This window comes from Carassius gibelio, chromosome B2, assembly GCF_023724105.1.
Source record: "Carassius gibelio isolate Cgi1373 ecotype wild population from Czech Republic chromosome B2, carGib1.2-hapl.c, whole genome shotgun sequence".
NCBI lineage: Eukaryota > Metazoa > Chordata > Actinopteri > Cypriniformes > Cyprinidae > Carassius > Carassius gibelio.
The window spans coordinates 23,081,418-23,101,060 of NC_068397.1; the positions used below are offsets into that span (position 1 = coordinate 23,081,418).

A 19,643-nucleotide genomic window follows, 5' to 3' on the forward strand; every position below is an offset into this window, starting at 1 on the left:
TTGCTTACTGATTTCCTTTAACAAATCTATATAAAAAGCCAGTGTGCATTCATTGTTTATGAAATTAAGTAAAAGTGAAAGTTCAGTTGACTTGAGAGAACATGCTAAATACATTATTTGGCGTCTTTTTTAACTAAAGCACTTAACTAATTTCAGTTCTAATGGTGACAGAAAGTTTATAACTCTATCCCCTTGTCTTTTCACCCTCAGTGATGACGAGGTGGTGTTTACTTTAATAATAAGTACAGAAACAGAAACAGAAAAAAAAAAAAAAAAAAAAACAAGGGGTGGAGGCTGTTTCCAGGAAGCTGAAACCAGTTCAAGTTAATATGTACAGACACACAGAATCGAAAGAAAATGTTTAAAGGATAATCATTTTTATATAAAAAAAGAAAGAATTGAAAACATTACAAACTGAGAAAAAGGAGAATGAGAGTGAGGAAAAGAGTAAAGAGAGAAAGAAGACACTGAAGCGAACAAGAACTTCAAACTCACAATCTGTGACGCATGATGGAGGCAGGAGAGGACTCTGATTATAGTGACAGTAAGTTCTCCTTACGTTGTACATAAATGTTAACAAGTTTGACACAAACCCTGTATACTATACTTTCAGACAGTGAATGATCTGACACAAAATTATGGAAATATCATATATTTCTGAACAATATATTTATAATGTCACTGTACATTGTTGTTCAAAGGGTGAAACATGTAGGAACATATCACAGAATTTATTCCTAAGAAGTACAAATTAATATTGTAAGGCCAAAACCTTTTACTTCTTATTGATGACAGACATCTATTTTTGTTTAAAGTGAAAACAACTAGAAGGTTTTAAGTTGCAAAGCAAATACTTCACAGTGTCTTTAGATATTCAAATTTAAGATAAGTGAAAGTGAAAGTGACATACATACAGCCAAGTATGGTGACCCATAATCAGAATTCATGATCTGCATTTAACCCATCCAAAGTGCACATACACACAGTGAACACACAGTCACAGACACACAGAGCAGTGGGCAGCCATTTATGCTGCGGCGCCTGGGGAGCAGTTGGGGGTTCAGTGCCTTGCTCAAGGACACCTCAGTCATGGTATTGCCAGCCCAAGACTCAAACCCCCAACCTGAGGATTAGGAGTCAAACTCTCTAACCACTAGACCACAACGTCCCCAACATGTTTCTTTGTACGAGTTTATATTTTGGTATGGTATGATGGGAAATCTTGTAAACTCATGCGGCATGTAGGAAGGCCATCTGACCTGCCACCTGACAGCAATCTCTAAACAATGCAAGGCAAACTGCAGCATTAAATATTTTTTCAAACTGCAGCATTAAATACGTCCAGTGTTGTTTTTATAGAGGCTTTTAAATAGAACAGTTTGAATTCAACAAATCGCAAGCACATGAAAAATGCAAGTCTACAAATTTGACTGAACACTAAATATTATGAAATAAAATGATTTACCGTATCAATGTTTGCTGTTAACTGCAAGTGATAATTACAGATTCCTTTATTTTCTCTTGCAGATTATACAGCTCAGCCAGAAATAAAGGCCATTATAATAGGAAGTAAAGCAGAGTACAAATGCACTGCAGCTAATACTATTCTTAGTAATACTGACTGTAAAGTGGGTAAAGAGATAGTCAAGAGTGAAATGAAGCAGAAGACAGTTCAGAACAGGTCTGTCACTTTGGTAATGACACCAGGATGGTGGAGGAGCTTCACACTGGCAGAGAGTGCTAAGTATATACAAATGGAGATTGTGCATAGTTTAAAACTGTGTCCTGATCCACACGCCTTTCTCCTAGTCATCAATCTACACAAACCATTCATAAACATGCACCTTAAAAGTGTGGTGGAGCACATGGAGATTTTTGGTGAGCAGATCTGGAACCACACCATCGTTCTGGTCATGTATGACAACAAAGAGCAGAGAAATGCAGATAGCAAGCAGTTAATTGAGAGAGCAGGGAACGAGCTTGATATTGTAATAAAGAAATGTGGAAACAGAGTTCATGTCTTCAATTATACTGAGAGCAAGGGGATAAATGTGGAAAAACTGTTTAATGAGATAGAGAGACTGGTAGCTGAACATCAAGGACAGTGCTTTAAAATTGACAGCAAACTATTTGAAGATATGGAGGAAAAGAGAAGAAACGTGAAGAAACAAGCAAAGGAGAGAGAGAATGAAGTAAAAACAAAGATGCAAACCTTGAAAGAATGTCTAACAGGTAAAGTGCAACAAAAATGTTCAACAGCAATTTACAATTACTACAAATGGAATTATGCAGGCAATGTGAACCCAGCTGAATGTTACAGTTTATAAACTCTTTTTATTTTTTTTCCTGGCAGACAGAAGTTGTGGTTTTCCAGAATTAAGGATTGTCTTGATGGGTGGCAGTTTTGTCGGGAAGACTTCAGTGTTGAACACCATTCTGAAAATCACACAAGAGTTTAGCAACTCTAAAAAGTCTTTGATGAGAGAGGGAGAGGTCGACAAGAGAAGAGTCATTTTAATCGACACACCTGGATGGTGGCCGTACGCGTCTGTAAAGGAGACTTCAGAGTCAGTCAAGCAGGAGATCATGTCAAGTGTTAGTATGTGTTCACCAGGACCTCATGCAGTTTTGCTGGTTCTGCAGTCAGGTGCTGCCTTCACTGAAGCACAGAGGAGGTCTGTCAAGGAGCACATGGAGCTCCTGGGTCGAAATGTCTGGAAGTACTGTATAGTTGTGTTCACCAGGGGCGAATGGATGGGGACTCCCACTGCTGAAGAACACATTGAGAGTGAAGGAGAGGCTCTGCAGTGGTTGATCAATAAATGTGAAAACAGGTATCATGTACTGAACTACATGGAGCAGGGGGATAGAGAACAGGTCAGAGAGTTGATGGAGAAAGTGGAGATGATGGCCAGAGAAAACACAGATCTCCTGACGCCTGTGGAAGCAGCGATGGAGGAGACTGACAGCGGCTGGGGATCAGACCAAGACATGTTAGAGAGAGGAAGCTTTACTCTGGAGCGACCTGAAAGTAAGTAGCCTGACAAACTCCCTTTAAAACAATAATTTGATTTACTGTTAGCCAGTGAAACGTTTACAAAGTTTTATTAATGATCACATTTCTCCCTATAGTGGATGATGAAAAGGGAAAATGGGCTGAAAATGCAGAAATTGTGTCAAACTACAGGAGCTTATCAGACGTTTCAAAAGATATTTCAGAGGATTTCACAATGAATCAAGATCACTGATGTTTAAAAAAACACAGAAAAATAGGAAACTATCTTGTCTTATTTCGCTTTTTTATTTTTTTAATAATTTTTTTCTCTCTCTCTCTTTTTATCTTCTCTCAATATATCATCCTTCATCTACTGTCTCTTAGCATGTAGGTTCATGTTTTGTCTCACCATCTCACTCCATCATCAGTTTGACAAACCATCAATATCTCAATATTCCTCTCCCCCTTCCTTTATCTTTCCACTCACTCCACCTCCCTTTCTTTCTTTAATCTTTAATTTTTTATTTAACATTCCTCTCTCTCTTTTTCTCATCTTAACGTCTCTTGCTTTTTAATTATTTAGATTATTTAGACATTTTATTTATTATAAAATGTATTTTTAATTTATTAACTTTTTTCAGTTTGGACAACAGCAGTGGTGTCAACAATGAACAATTTTTGAACTTTAAATACATATTCAAGTGAGGACATGTATCTCCTGTCTATCGTAATCGCTAATATATGATAATATAATATTTGTTGAGAGACTATATTCCTTACTTCATTGTTTGTAATCCTTCTGCTTCAATTTTGTATTCATTTGTTTTATCTCTCTTCTCTGCATTACCAAATCCACTGGAAATATTTCTAAGCAATCAATCACATATCAAATGTGTCTATATTATATTTAGATGTTACAATGAATGTTATTAGTAATACTACTTATCAGTACTTATTGAAGAATCATATTCTTCAATAAATAAGATAACTGATGGTTTTAGACAGAAAATAGAAACATTTTCATTGCATGCAGTATATTTTCATACAACTACATGAGAGCAGGATGGTTGTTTTTTTTTTTAGACTGCTAGAGATAAGTATACATTTTTATTTTTAAAAATTAAATAAATTCAGAAAATATAAATGCTATTGTGAAAACATGTTGTTTGATTGTATTTTCCAAAATCCACAAACTTATTTAATACAATTTTGTCCGTCGTCACACGTTTCTTCATTGATCATCAGTGACATTGTAAAAGAAGATATGTGTCATACATTATACATGCAAATGCTGGGTACAACATATACCTCAGATATCACCACTAAGGCTTTACATTTTCTGAATCTCATCATAAAGGAAATATGCATGAGAGTAATGAACTAGTAATGAACTAGAACAGAAAGACAATCTGTACAAAGTATATGGTAAAGGTATATCATAAGGTTGATGAAGTGATGTAAATGTATCGGAAAGCATATACCACAGGAATGTTTACTTTTTATATCAAATGGATTTATAAAATTGTGAATGATGAAACAGCAACAGCAGGAATGGATTCCACTACAAACCATTTCAGAGCTGTATCATTTACAGGTGTCATATGTAAATCTTAGAAGTAGCCTACATTACAAAAAGTCACCAACTAACAGACTTTTAAACTACAACACATACATACATACATATATATATATATATATATATATATATATATATATATATATATATATATATATATATATATATATATAGCATATTAACTGAAAGTGAGAATTACATACATCCAGAGGTGTAAACCTTAAAATCATCCTTAAAAGTACAGATACTGTACAATGAAAATTACTCCACTATACATGTTACAGGTTACCAATTCCAAAACAACTTGAGTAAAAGTTTTTTTTTTTTTAATAAAGTTAATCTTTTTAAAGATTTTAGCAGTAGGTATTTTACTTACACTAAATACAGTCTCAAAGATGCACTAGTCAAAGAGACATGCTGTAACATCATGGAGAAGCTGGGGAAAACAGGCAGAGGAAAGGATCTACAATCAAACCAAAAATTATTTAGATAGCAGATATATATTTTGAAATTTTACTAGTGGGTGTACGATAGCAAAATAAAGTGAACTGTGACATATTATACCCAAAAATTCTTCACACAGTGGACTGTAAAACTGATAAAAATTGGGGACCAAAGATTTTTCAGACACTTTGACCTAACCAAGATTTGCTTAAGTATTTTTTCTTTGATTGCTAATGCAACCTTTTTACACCTGAAGAAAAATTAAGTGTTGCCTGGTGATTGGTTGACATAAATTGTTATTATCTAATTGTGTACTTAAATTTAACAGATAGATATTTTTTTGGTTGATAGTAATCCATTACACCTTTTTATCAAAGTAATCTAACATTATCAAGATTAATTTGTTCTCTAAATTTGTGTCGTATTTTATTAACATTTTCTAAACCACAGCAATAAATGCTGAAGGTTTCTGAACACATTTTGGTTTGACTATATGTGCAGTTTAAATATTAGAACAAACAATAAACCATACATAAAAAGGAACAGAGAGCAGAATGACAAACAGACAACTACATTCAATAACTCACAAGGAACTAAACGCTGGGCACCTCTGCGTTTAGTTCCGTGTGAGTTATTGAATGTAAATCCTGTTCCTGGAGATCTACCTTCCTGCAACGTTCAGCTCTAACCCTGATCAAACACAACCTAACCAACTAATTAGGATCTTGATTATTACAGACAGGTTTGTTTGATCAGGGTTGGAACTGAACTCTGCAGGTAGATCTCCAGAATCAGGATTGGGCACCTCTGAACTAAAGAAACAGGGCCATAAAGGGAGCTAACAAGCTTAAGAAAGCAAAACACATTTGGGGAGACTAATCAAGGAGAACCATTGAACAAACAGAATAAAAACTGTATATGTGTGTGTGTGTGTGCGTGAGTTATATAGTAGATATTTATATGTCGATGCCTTCTTAACATTTCAAAATGTTTAATTTAATTTAGGGTGTATGATTAAGATGACACCCTGTTTAACAGTGGCATGTTAATGGGTGAATCAGATGTTTTAATTACATCTAAAATTTCTGAGGTGTGTCCACAATCCTGGAGATGAGAAACCCCCTAACAAATGGTCAGTTTTCAAAAACATGATTGCATTCCTCGAAACCTCAAAGCCACTCTTTGCATCCTGGGATGGAACAGCATCTTGAACTGAACTGTTCTCCTTTTTTTGATCCAAAGCTTTGTTGAACTCATGTGGGGCCTTGAATTGGGGCATGTTGGACTGTTCATGATGTGGTGAAAATTCATCAGTCTCTGTGGTTTTTAGAATGGTTTAATTATGACCGTATTGGTTAACTTAACAGGTAAATTAGCGAATGCATTACACAACATTTCATGCAGTTAAATGTTGTTTAAAGCTTATGCACTTAATTAATAGTTTAAATGTAAAATTAACCTGCTAGTCATTTATGTTCATTCATATTACAGCACACATTAGTTTCCTGTAAAAACACAGCAATAAAAAAAAATGTATATGCTGTAATCAGGAAATACAGGGATGTGCTTTAAATAAAATTACAGCAACACTGCTGTAAATATTACAGTAACCGGCTGGCAACCCTGCTGCCAGAGAAGAGCGGTAAAGAAACAAGCAGAAGAGAGAGGTTCAAGTAAAAACAAAGATGTAAACCTGGAAACAACATCTAACAGGTGCAGCTTTGGTTAAAGAAAATGTTTGACAGCATGGTAGAATTAACAGACCAACTTTAATTAAATAAATTATTTAACTCCAGCTGCCTCCTAAGCACGGTTCAAGTTTTTTCTGCCAGGGGTGTATTTTTTTTTTTTTTTTTCCAGAATTAAGGATTGTCTAGATGGGCGCCAAAATTGCCAGGAAGACCTCATTGGGGAATAATAATGAAAAGAAAAAAAAAACCACAAAAGGAGAAAAGGGCTAAAACATGTGTGATAAAGCACTATATAAATAAAGGTGATTGATTGATTGATTGATAAAGGAGGTAGAGGTTGACAAGAGAAAAGTCATTTTAATTGACACACCTGGATGGTGGTTGTAAGCGTCTATAAAAAAAAAGAGTCAGTCAAGCGTTCATCAGGACCTCATGCAGTTTTGCTGGTTCTGCAGTCAGGTGTCACCTTCAGTAAGGCATATGTAAGGTCTGTCAAGGAGCACATGCTCCTGGGTCGAAATGTTTGGAGGCACTCTATGGTGTTCACCAGGGGTGACTGGATGGGGACTCCCACTATTGAAGAACAGATTGAGAGTGAAGGAGAAACTCTCCAGATGCTTATAAATAAATATGGAAACCGGTATTATATTCTAAACAACATGCAGTAGGATGATGGGCAACAGGTCAGCGAGTTCATTGAGGAAGTGGATATGATGACCAGAGGAGACACAGATCTCCTGATGCCAGTGGAAGCAGTGAAGGAGGAGACTGACAGCGGCTGGGGATCAGACCAAGACATGTTAGAGAGAGGAAGCTTTACTCTGGAGCGACCTTATCGTAAGTAGCCTGACAAACTCCCTCCTAAACAATGTTGTTGTTTTTTTTTCTCAGTTTTTACAACAGCTAAACTAGCAGCAAATATTCAACCATTCTCATTAAAAGTAATAAATAAATAAAAAAAAAATAATAATTCAGGTGCTGGTCATATAATTAGAATATCATCAAAAAGTAGATTTCACTAATTCCATTAAAAAAGTGAAACTTGTATATTATATTCATTCATTACACACAGACTGATATATTTCAAATGTTTGTTTCTTTTAATTTTGATGATTATAATTGACAACTAAGGAAAATCCCAAATTCAGTATCTCAGAAAATCTGAATATTACTTTAGACCAATACAAAGAAAGGATTTTTAGAAATCTTGGCCAACTGAAAAGTATGAACATGAAAAGTATGAGGATGTACAGCACTCAATACTTAGTTGGGGATCATTTTTCCTGAATTATTGCAGGAATCCTATATGACCAGCACACTTGATAATTGTAATGATCCTAAATACATATATTTTCTCTAACTCTTTAAAAAAAATTGCAATAAAAACATACTTGTCATGCTATGCTACTTAGGAAGCACGGAGCCTTGATGTATCAGTAGTAAACAAACACATTTTTGCTACTAATACAAGCATACATTTAAAACAACATTTTTAAGCTTTTATTGAAATAAGTCAGCAAAAAGTCAAAATTTAAATTTTTAGATAGCATTTTTCACAAAACATGTTAAATTATATTACCATACCAGATGGAATCCAAGTTGTCTAAAGGATTTCCAAGATTATATTTTTATTTTTCTACTTTTGTTCTGCTGTTTTATTTTAAAGAGCCACAACCTCCAACACCCGGAAATACAGGATATCTTCTTCAGATGAAACAATGGCCTCACCTGAATATGTGGTATATTCCTTTGTGATGTAAACATTTTTTTATGAGGAGTCCTCGCCAAGCCAGGGGGAAAAAAAGCATTTCTGTACATTTTAATAATAGGCTAGCAGTTTATTATTAAACTTTGTTATTTAATATGAAATACTTATTTTTTTCCACAGATAGCCTACATAATTAGAGCTGTTTAGTGATGTTGTCCTGGAAGGTTTTACCATAGGATCTTTGGTAATTTCATATGGATTTTTAAATGTAGGCTTAGGCTATCAGTTTTGGGTTTATGAATAAAATAAGGTTTGTGGCTAACAAAAGAGAGAGAGAGAGAGAGAGAGAGAGAGAGAGAGAGAGAGAGAGAGAGAAATAAAGAAAAAAGTTCAATTTCCTATTTTTATACTTTGTTCTACAACATAAACTGAATTTATATGCATATGTGAAAGACTATGTTTTCTAAACACAGGTTTCTAACAAGTTGTTATCCTTGGACTACAACTGTTGTCCAAGTCATCAAGCACATAAACTCACATCCTTGTGGTAGTTGTAGTCCTCATTTAGCAACTTGTTAGAAACGTAGCCACTCATCTTTAAATAATGCTGTAAACCTAATACGGAGAACAGATCCCTTACTGTAACTCTGTAGCAATAAACAACTCTAACAATATTATAGTAAAAAGATGTGGAATACAACGAGAACAACCCGGGGATTTGTGTAGGCTAACGTTACCTACTCGTAGAAATTGCCCTTTTCTTGTAAGAATTATTACCCATAAGAAAAAATATTTATCTATATAAAAAAATTAAATGACGTCATCTAAAAAGAAAACGAACCGTAAAGGCCTTGCTTTTGGGGCAGTTAAAAACAAACATGAGTCGTACGGCTCGTTAATTACTCTGCAGAGACAGTGTCCGGATTGGACCGACAGACTCACAGACAGACATCCGTCGATGCTGCAGCGTCAGTGTGCTCAACAAAGGCTCAGGCCGGGGAGAGGGCCATTTTACCAAATACAAAGGAAGCAGAGCAGCGAGGGAGGGGAGGACTATGGGAATGACAGGAATAGCGAAATATCTCTTTACGAAATCGCAATGTACCATCAAACCAAACACTGAACAATGGGTGAGAAGTGATCAGTCACGACTATAACAGAATATACAGTGTACTAACGACAGTAGAGCAATAAATAATTTAGCTGTCAAAGCGACTGCGCATCACGGTGGCAAAATGCCGGAACAGCACTGATGATATTACGAGCCAGACACTGTACGACGTAATCTATCCAAATATTGAAAACAGCCGTGAAAGATTATCGTCTGCTGGTAAGTGTTTATATCATTTACAATCAGTACACTCCAAATGTAAAAGACGTCAAAGTATTTCATATAGTCATAAGAAATATGAATCATAATTGGTTATGATGATCATAGAGCGCGCCGGAGGACGCAACAGGTCGCGCGTACAGTAGAGCTGTAGTTCCGCGTGCATTTGGCTGACGTAATTATGACATTTGTACAAGAATTTTACGAGCTGTATTTTAGCATTTATTGACATGAAAGCTAAACATTTCAATGTTTTTAGGCATTAATATCATTTTAATTAAAAAAAATCTTGCTATCTGACGTTTTAATACAGATTATATAATGATGTGTCATATGTAAGGAATGTGTGCATGACCAAATGCTTTGAAAGCCAGCTGAATCAATAAATAGTAAATAAATAAATAAAAAGGAAGAGATAAAAGGGTGTACATGAAATATATAATTCTGTTGAGTACAAATATGTATTATGGTTTTCAAAAAAAAAAAAAAAAGAAATCTTTATAGATTATGCTACTAAAAACTAATAAAAGGACATATCTATATTATAGACAGTCAAAATATATATTGTTTTAAATTCTATTATTAGGCCTTAACTGTATTAATATAGTGATGCCACTGAAATATGATAAACTCTGCAAGTTAATGCTGGCCTGTTTAATGCATGATATTAGTTTAAAGTTTAAAATCAGAATATGACATTATAAAACAAATATAATACACAGTATTAAATATAACAGAATATAACAGGATAACTATAAAAACATGTGGTCTCCTGAGAGATTCTTTGCAATAAGCTATAAAAAATATATTAAATATATATGAAATAAAAAATGTCTATCAGTGATTACCAAATTAAACTTTATACTTTATCTCAACCCTTCATGCTCTTACCTGGTGTCTAATTATTAAATACTACTCAGACTTAAAAAGGGTCAGTGGAACACCTTAAAACTTGGGGTGTAAGGGAAAGGAGGGGTATATGCATGAGTAGGTAGTGTTCTGCGTTATTTGAATGCAAATGCAAAGAGAACAAGCTGAGACTGTGTTTGAGAGAGAAACAGGGAAAAAGGAGGTGGAGAGTTGTCTTTGGATTTTGGTTAGAAACTGAATAGACACAGATTTAGTTTGCCAAGTGCTTAGTTCACTTATGAGACATTGCTTGCTCATGTATGCACTTGGCATTTGGCCTTGTAGCTATCTATATAAATCAAAAAATGATTTTTGATTGTTTCTCAGAACTGATGCAGTGAGATTTACTGTCATTTAGTTCAAAGAGAAAGATTTTCAAACTGTTTCAACCAATGGAACAATTAGCCATTGACTTTCCACTGCATCATGTCACGCCGGAAACAGAAAAGACCTCAGCACTTTTTCAGCCCCATCCTCAACACTTCGTGGCTACTTCAACATGGTGAGAAATGTTTAACTGTTTAGTAAGAGAGCTCCATTGTTTCTGTCAGTGAGCCGTTTTGCAAATGTCATACGAGATATTTGCTGTGACATTAACAGATTCATATGCTTACAATATCTGATCACATTTTTAAGAAGGGTAAAATAAAAAAAAGTAAAAATAAAAGGATTTTCTGTAATATATCTCGATAGCTTTCGTCGAATTTCCAATTATCTTCCGACTCAAGCTTGGAATTTAGACCACCCACAATATAATGGCTATCGAGAATGGCTATGTTTAAAAAGAAAAAGAAAAAAGAAGAACAAATAGTGAAGTGAACATAAAAGGTACAGGGATGTGTAATATGCCTCACTGGATTTTGAAAAGGGAATTAGAAATAGGTTGTGGAAAAAGGTGGACGACACTGAAAAGGAGGAGACACTTGAGTGCCTTAACGGGAATGGCATGAGACTTCATTGTCTCTGTGAGGCTTTGTGGTCGTGCACTCAGGCATTAACTGCCAGGAAGTACATGCATAAAAGTTTGTTGGTCTGTGACTTAAATTCTAGAGTTCTTGAAGTACGGGAAACTTTATTCATCTCTCCCTAGCACATGAGTGTGTATGCATCTCTAAGTAATTTGTATTCATACTATAATGTCTTTTGGATATAGCTCTGATGCTGTAGGTCACTTATTTTAAGCAATCTTGCTGTTTTCAGTGGTTGACAATGGCACTAAGACTCACTGACCTTTCAGGCTTCGCTGAGTTAGGACAGGAGATTTGTTTAAATATATGAGATGTAATAGTATATATATTCACTTATTCAGACAAGGTGGGTTGGTGAAGGGGCTTGGGAATTTTGTGGTGAGATTCATTGTCCATGTTCATTGTTGCTGTGGAAACAAAGTTGCTGTTAGCAGTGCTAAAGAACTGTAAGCCTGTTGAGGAATGGGATTTCAGATCAGAGGGAGTGAGGGGATAGAGAAAGCAGTCTAGGATGATGTACAGAGCAATGTACAGGACTAGCTAAAAAAGAGGTGAAAATGAACAGTACGCATTATGTTCTTTATAATTCATGAGATAAGATGATAGATGCATTTATTAATATTAAAAAGATGTTTGTTGAAGGGTAATGATAATGAGAGTTTAAGTGGCACAGTAGGTGGCATTTATGGGAGCCTTGGTTAGAAGAGCAATACTACACTTTGGTTGGTCTTTAATACAAAAACAGTATTTCTAAAAAGGTCAGCCAGAGATAAACTCCCCATCCTGTATGTTATGTTTCCTTAGTGATGTTTGTGTAAGCAATGAGTAGAAACAATTGAAAAACAATAAAGATGACAACAACCTAAAGAAAATTAAGTATTAAAGCTGCAGTAGGTAACTTTTGTAAAAATGTATTTTTTAGATATTTGTTAAACCTGTCATTATGTCCTGACAGTAGAATATGAGACAGATAATCTGTGAAAAAAATCAAGCTCCTCTGGCTCCTCCCAGTGCTCCTATTGCCATTTGCAGGAATACTTTCGCTCCCGCTAAGAAGCAACCAATCAGAGCTGCGGTCCGTAACTTAGTTTGTGTTCAAAATGTGGAAAAATTTATATAATAAGCGAGTACACCATGAATCCATTTTCCAAACCGTGTTTTTAGCTTGTCCTGAATCACTAGGGTGCACCTATAATAAGTGTTTATATTCTGACTATTTTAGATTGCTTCGGGGTAGCGCGGCGGAGTAACCCAGTACCTTTGTGATTCTTCATAGACATAAACAGAGAGAAGTAGTTCCGGCTACGATGTTCTTCCGCAAGACGCAAGCAGTTCTGTTTATTAACCGCTATAGCGTCAAAAGTTACCTACCGCAGCTTTAATAAAGTACTTAAGGTTAGAAATTTGGTTGGGAGATTTGTAAGGCTAAAAGGTTTATCAGCTTCACAAGTCCAATGACAATAATAATGTGTCAAACAATAAAATTAATTCAATTCCAAAATGAATTGTGTAATATAATCTATACAATCTATTTTCTCTTTACTCAATTCCGACTCACTAATTTAAATTACTCTATGTAATACATTAATTGTATTAAAATAATACATTTAGAATGACTGTTTAAACAGTATGTTCTATTGACAACTATATTCATATATAAATATGGTGGTGGCTACCTTTATTGGTCTAATCTGCATTAAAATAATATATGTGTACCTATGCATAAATATATAAATTAAACAATCTATTAAATATCAAAGAAATTCCTAAATAGGTACCATTTTTTCCCTTGCACCTTATTGAACTTGCTTTAGAAACATTAGACTAGCAGTATCAGAAGTACGATAATCAATTATTTGCATGGCATAAATTGTTGCAAAAATAGTTTTTCTCTGATTTCTTAGAGGAGCAATTGGCAGTGAAGTCCCTCACCTCTACTCTTGCAAAGAACTCTTCCTGCTCTTCTTCACAATCAACAGCTCAAAGCCACCAATCTTCCTCAAATCCAAGCACAACAGTTGAGAGGCTCACAACACCTTCTCTGCCTAGAGCCAGCCATCCTGTTGTTCACATCCCTAGCCAACCCATACAATTTCCTTCAGACTTCAAAGAGTCTCATCTTTTCCAAATTTCTGATATCCCATCCCATTCTACTAATCAGTGTATCACTACCACTGCACCAACTGTGCTCTCTACCCACAACCACACTCACTTACCCATGGCTTCTCCAAAGTTAGGTGTGTCAGCAACCACAACCTCCTGTTCATCCTCCTCAGCTGCTGCTTCTCTCTGTGTGCCTCCACACCCTGGAAGCCCTAGTTCTGTGCCTCAGGGTCCTCCAAGTCCAGTTACACCCTCTTCCAGCCCAAGCACAGTCCCCTCAGCCCCAGCATGCGCACCCGTCAGTATTGCTTTCATCTTGGAGGAGCTACGTGTGCTGCAGCAGAGGCAAATTCATCAGATGCAGATGACTGAAGAAATCTGTAGGCAAGTACTGAGATTGGGAGGAGGAGGATCTTGTGAAGTGGATTCAAAACCATTTACACTACCATCTCTGCCACAGCTCTGTTTAAAAGGTTCTGTTAACTACCCCAGACCTTCCCGACCAAAGTCATCCCCTCCCCCTACCTCTGTGGCTCCTCTTTTGGCCTGTTTCTCATCCCTTCTACCCCCTCAGCCCACCTCTAAGTCCTCCAAACATACCCACCCTCTCTTGAATGTCTTACGCCCCCATAAAGCACAGTATGACAGCGGCATAGTTACTCCAGCAAGCTTCACCAGTCACACAAGTGCGTCCACATCCTCATCAATGTCTACAGCTGCTGCCTCAAACTATCCGCTCACACTTTCTCTTGGCCTTCCATCCCAAAAGTCATCCACCACAGGAGCTAGTGGACACAGTGGTGTGACCTTCCCAAACCAATCTATACCAGCAGCTTCTGTCCCTTCAGCCCCCTCACAGGATCCAAAACTCTCTGCTCAAGGAGGTACGACTGTCTCAATGTCAGGGCGTATGCAGCATGCATGCCGATTTTGTCGGAAACTCTTCAGCAGTGATTCATCCCTGCAAATACACTTGCGTTCACACACAGGGGAGCGTCCTTACCAGTGTCCTGTATGTTTCAGTCGATTCACCACACGAGGGAACCTCAAGGTCCACTTCTTGCGGCATCGTGAGCAAAACCCTGAACTCTCTTTTTCATTGTTTCCCTGTTCGCTTTTTGCATCTGTAACTGGGGGATCAATGGGAGGGTCAGCACAAATGCAACCAAATGCACAAATCACCTCCACCAATACAAATGCTACTCAGAGGCATCAAAAACAGCAAGAGGATGATCTGCGTGGGAACAATCTTGAGGGATCTACTGCCTCAACACGTGCCACAACCTCATCTCTTCCTCCTAGTATTGATTTGGCACTGCTTACCACTGCACACTCTCTCCTTCAACTAAATCGTGCCGCTGCTGCTGCGGCTGCTGCAGCCTCGACATCCACTACCTCCTCAATCACATCCTCATCATCTTCCTCTCTGGCCTCCACCCTTCTCTCAGCCCCTGCCTCATCCACCTCCTCAATTGCTGGTGTTTATAAAGGAGTGAAACGCTTTGATGAGAACACCCCACCAATACCTACTCTGCTTCCCCATTCTGCTTACTCACAGCTTGCCAATTTACCCAAAATCTTCTTCCCAACATCTTCAGCTCAGCATCATGCAGGCCATGGGTTTCTCAGGCCAACAACTTCATCTGGATCCTTCCTGCCATCCCCACAACAACACATCACATTCCCGTTCACAGCATCATCCACTACTCCATCCATCTCAACACCAACCTCAGACACATCGAAGCTGCAGAGACTGGTGGAGAAGCTAGAGAAAGAACCACAATCTCAATCACAATGGGTTTCTTCCATTGGGGAGACTTCTACCAGCAGCCATACTATAGCAGAAGCATTAAGCCATAGCAGCAGTGGTTTAATGAGCACAAGCACAAGTGTGGTCACCTCACTTCCATCATCTATGATCCAAATACCATCATCCCTCTTCAGCAAGGAGTCACCCTACCTGGGACTTATGCACTCTGCTGGGACACTTGCCCCTAATCAGTGTAGCGTGTGCTTGCGGGTGCTAAGCTGCCCAAGAGCATTAAGATTGCACCAGGCTACTCATTTAGGTGAGCGACCCTTCCCTTGCAAGCTATGTGGTCGATCCTTCTCAACTAAAGGAAGCCTTCGAGCACACCTTGCCACACACCGTGCCCGCCCACCAAACAGTCGTGCACAGAATTCTTGCCCCTTATGTCAACGGAAGTTTACCAATGCCCTTGTGCTACAACATCATATCCGCATGCACTTAGGAGGGCAGCTACCACCAGAGCAGATGCCAGATACCTCAACAGAATGTGATATTTTGTCCCATTCCGAGTCTATGGAGTTCTCTGCTTCAGAGATGAGCCCTAGTGCTACAGATGTTCAGTTACTAAATGATCTACAATCCATTACGGATTGTAGACATACTGAATCCCTGGCTGTCAGTACTGCTCTTACAGCATGTGCCATAACCTCCAGCCTACCAGCTTCACTTAGCTCGGGTCCTATTCCACCTTTAGACCTAAGCCCTGACCCATCCCTGAATCCAACCCCCCATTCACCTCCAACAATCAGAGCTGATCCACCTGAGCTTTCTCTCAGTGTACCTTCTCCAGTGGATTCTGCACACTCACTTGTCCCCCCTGCCACCCAATCAGTGTTGGCAACAACTGGCCCTGATGCAACTGATGAACTATCTTTTGAACATTCCAGCAACACTGCCTTCTTGGAAGAAAAAAATATTTCAAACTCCCCTGCACTGAAGAAAGAAAGTCCACAAAGAAATGACTCTGAACACTGTGAAAATAGATCTGTCTCACCTATCCCTTGTTCTGGATCCAGATCAAATCTGGAGGATCTTCTCAGTATACAAGCTCATAATGCATCCAGAGTTCCTCTAACAGATCCAGAATCAACACCACCTTCTCTCCTTGCATTGAGATCTGAGAGTGCATCTTCTTATACAGGACACCAAGAGGAGCCTGACCAAAGCCTTCTCCAAAAATCTAAATTAATCCCCCAAGAGTTCTCTAAGGAAGAAAAGACAGAAGATAAAAGACATAAAACACCAAAGAATGGACAAAGGACAACTCCAGATTTGAGTATTAATGCAGAAATGGTATCAGACACTGTAAAAAAAACTAATGAGGATGAGACTGAGGATCGTGACACAAATATGCAGAAGACCATAAAGGAAGCTCACTGTAGTTCAACTTCAAAGGATAAAGTAGATACAACAGCAACTGAAATGGACAGAACAGAATCAACTGTATGCATATCTCTGACTCCCAGTCTTCCACCTCCAATGCCAGAGAAAAAAATTTACCACTGTGCTGAATGTGGAAAAGAGTATGCAAGTCGCAGTGGACTTAAGGTGAGTGGCATTATGAATTAAAATAATTCAGCTAAATAATTATTATCAAATAGTATGAACATACAGTTTAACATGGCAAAATGTAGTTGCGCAAGAGTTTTTAATCCTTATCTCGGTGCAATTCGAAAGTTACATGACAATTAAAGAACATATCTTACTATAACTTCTAGGGACACATGAAGCACCATGGAGGATTTGTCAAGGCACCCCGAGCTCTTGCAAAGACCAAGGGCCCAGAGAGAGTTTTGCATCATGAGCGCTCACAAACTCACCACCTTCCTACCTTTCTCCCACCAGGACATCAGTGAGTTTTGGAACCAAGCCCTCCAGAAACATCAGCAAGTATCAGAATGCTCTCCCCAGACCCTGTTAAAGGAATCAGAAACAATGTATTAAGAAGAATTTAATAGCTGACAAAAGGGAAGAAACCTGAAGGATATTACTATGACTAGACTAGAATTCTAGACTGAAGAAAAAGAAAAAAAGAAAAAAAAAACACACATGTACACACATAGAGGGTTATTTCTTGGTTTAAAAAAATGCTCCTTATCTTTAACCCAGATCCAAATATTAAAATACCTGCTTTGTGTATTTTAATATATTTAATGATGTCTAAATAGCTTATAGTACTTCCTTGAAATAGTATGTGATGTTCTTTTAGATAAATGTAAATTGTTTTGTCAGCGTAGGTTAAGATGGATTCATTTACTTTTCCAAAGTGAGGATCTTAAGGTATCTAAGGATTTGAACAATAGCTGTGGGTGAGTAACAGACCAATTTACTAAGACCAATGTTGACATAATCGATTATTTCCTCTCTAAGATTTATTGTATTGGTATACCGTTTCTTTATTTTTCAAGAAAATTTAAAAAAAAAGCTGTGTTTTTGATCAAAACCGTAAAGAATGGTAAAATTTGGAGGGAGTGTATTTCAAATGAAGGAATATACTACTTACTCAATTAAAATGCACCTTGTCAATAACTTGCACAAAGCCATGCACAAATCAATGATATCAACCTTTGGTCAAAACTTCAAGCTTATGTCAGTTTTCATAATAAACTCAAAATTATAAAGACAGTACAGCTGGAGCAAAGAGGAAGTAAATGTTAAATTGTTATTTTAGGGCAAACCAACTGTGAACAAGTGCTTTTAATAAGCTGATATTTTAAAAACTTCATAAAATTTACATTATGTAAATTCACATGAAATATTCTTGATGTGTACTAAATCTTCAGGCTTTTACTTAATAGTTTACCAGTTGGAAAGCACCAAAAACACCAAACTGTAAATATGACCTGTCAACCTATGTCCATTGTGTCCATGTTTGTCCTGTCCAGTTGTACAGTATTAGACAATATACTGCTCTTAACACCAACTAGACTAAAGAGTCAGGCAAGATTGTTTAACAAGCCTGTATGTCAGTGTAAGCTCTTGTTACTTTAATATTGTCAGTGTAGCTATTGAAAAAGATAGAATAAATTGACTGATTCTGAGATGAACTGCTATCTAGCTTAAAAGGTAATCCTTTCTATATTTCTTGGTGGAAATGTTTGTTTCTTTGGTGATGTTTGTTCTTTGTCTGGACACTTTTATGTGTACCTTCCATAGAAACTGTATGAGTCTGACTATGAATTGTAATTTCATGGTACAGCAAAAATATGAAAAAGGAAATAAAAAACAGTGTATTCATGACAAGAACTAGAATATGCATTTCTTTTTACCACGCACTCTTTGTTGTTGTTTTTTAGAGTATAAATCTCATCTACAGTGCTGTTCTTCTTCCTTGGTGGTCTGAGGGAAACATAGTTTTCTTCACATACAGGCATCGCTAATCTGTTCACTCCCTAACACAATCAAACTCTTCTGCACTGTCTGTGTGTGCCACATCAAGCGCAGTGAGGGAGAAACTGGAGGAAGTGTTGACAGTCTGTCTGAGGACTGGGCTGTAATCTCTTGCACCATGACAACCATGCAGAGGCACATAAGGAGGACAGAAAAAAGCAGAGTATAGTCTGTGTATGTGTGTCCAGGGATATGTGTATATTGATGTGGTGTGTTTTCAAATTCTGCATGTATTGGTTTTTTAAATGAGTACTAAACCAGTATAAAAATAGTTTTCAGAATTACAATTACAAATGCTGCACCTAAGAGGGTCACGTGTGCAAGCCCACTAATTGGGTAGACTATTCGTAAACTTCACAAAGCTGGTCTTTATGGCAAGGGTGGCATTTAGTTACTGCTTGCAAAACCTTGGATCTGAGCAATGGAAAAACTTATACGGCCTAATAAATCATCTTTCACTGTTAGTGAAACTGATAATAGTCTGATAATAGCACATACAAAAAAGTTCAAGTTTTATGAACACCATGATGTTCAAATAGACCTCATGTTGCATTGAAACATACCTTAACCTCATTGAACCTTTCGATAGAAGTAGATTTTCACAGAAATCTGTTTACGACAGCCTATCAACAAGGATGGACGCTATTCTAAAAGGAAAAGGAAAGCTCATTATTAGACACTTGGTACTAATAGATTTTTCTATCAAGTACGAAACATGC

At 37.2% G+C, this 19,643-nt stretch overlaps 2 protein-coding genes across 2 annotated transcripts; both read left to right on the forward strand.

Annotated features, from left to right (window-relative positions):
* Nucleotides 1-277: 277 nt before the first annotated feature.
* On the forward strand, nucleotides 278-4,217 carry LOC127951523 (GTPase IMAP family member 5). The gene is made up of 4 exons (XM_052549419.1): nucleotides 278-544; nucleotides 1,528-2,232; nucleotides 2,354-3,031; nucleotides 3,133-4,217. The coding sequence occupies exons 1-4, from the start codon at nucleotides 508-510 to the stop codon at nucleotides 3,246-3,248; spliced, it is 1,536 nt and encodes a 511-aa protein (XP_052405379.1). The 5' UTR covers nucleotides 278-507; the 3' UTR covers nucleotides 3,249-4,217.
* A 5,544-nt stretch (nucleotides 4,218-9,761) lies between these two features.
* LOC127951702 (sal-like protein 2) lies at nucleotides 9,762-18,780 on the forward strand. The gene is made up of 3 exons (XM_052549740.1): nucleotides 9,762-11,155; nucleotides 13,526-17,082; nucleotides 17,253-18,780. The coding sequence occupies exons 1-3, from the start codon at nucleotides 11,080-11,082 to the stop codon at nucleotides 17,388-17,390; spliced, it is 3,771 nt and encodes a 1,256-aa protein (XP_052405700.1). The 5' UTR covers nucleotides 9,762-11,079; the 3' UTR covers nucleotides 17,391-18,780.
* The last annotated feature ends 863 nt before the right edge of the window (nucleotides 18,781-19,643 follow it).

Bases quoted from the DNA above. Each gene is read 5' to 3' on its own strand.
- LOC127951523 (XM_052549419.1), top strand. From the start codon at position 508: ATGATGGAGGCAGGAGAGGACTCTGATTATAGTGACA. The intron at 545-1,527 runs GTAAGTTCTCCT...TTTCTCTTGCAG, and splicing joins GGACTCTGATTATAGTGACA to ATTATACAGCTCAGCCAGAA. The intron at 3,032-3,132 runs GTAAGTAGCCTG...TTCTCCCTATAG, and splicing joins TACTCTGGAGCGACCTGAAA to TGGATGATGAAAAGGGAAAA.
- LOC127951702 (XM_052549740.1), top strand. From the start codon at position 11,080: ATGTCACGCCGGAAACAGAAAAGACCTCAGCACTTTTTCAGCCCCATC. The intron at 11,156-13,525 runs GTGAGAAATGTT...CTGATTTCTTAG, and splicing joins TTCGTGGCTACTTCAACATG to AGGAGCAATTGGCAGTGAAG. The intron at 17,083-17,252 runs GTGAGTGGCATT...TATAACTTCTAG, and splicing joins CAAGTCGCAGTGGACTTAAG to GGACACATGAAGCACCATGG.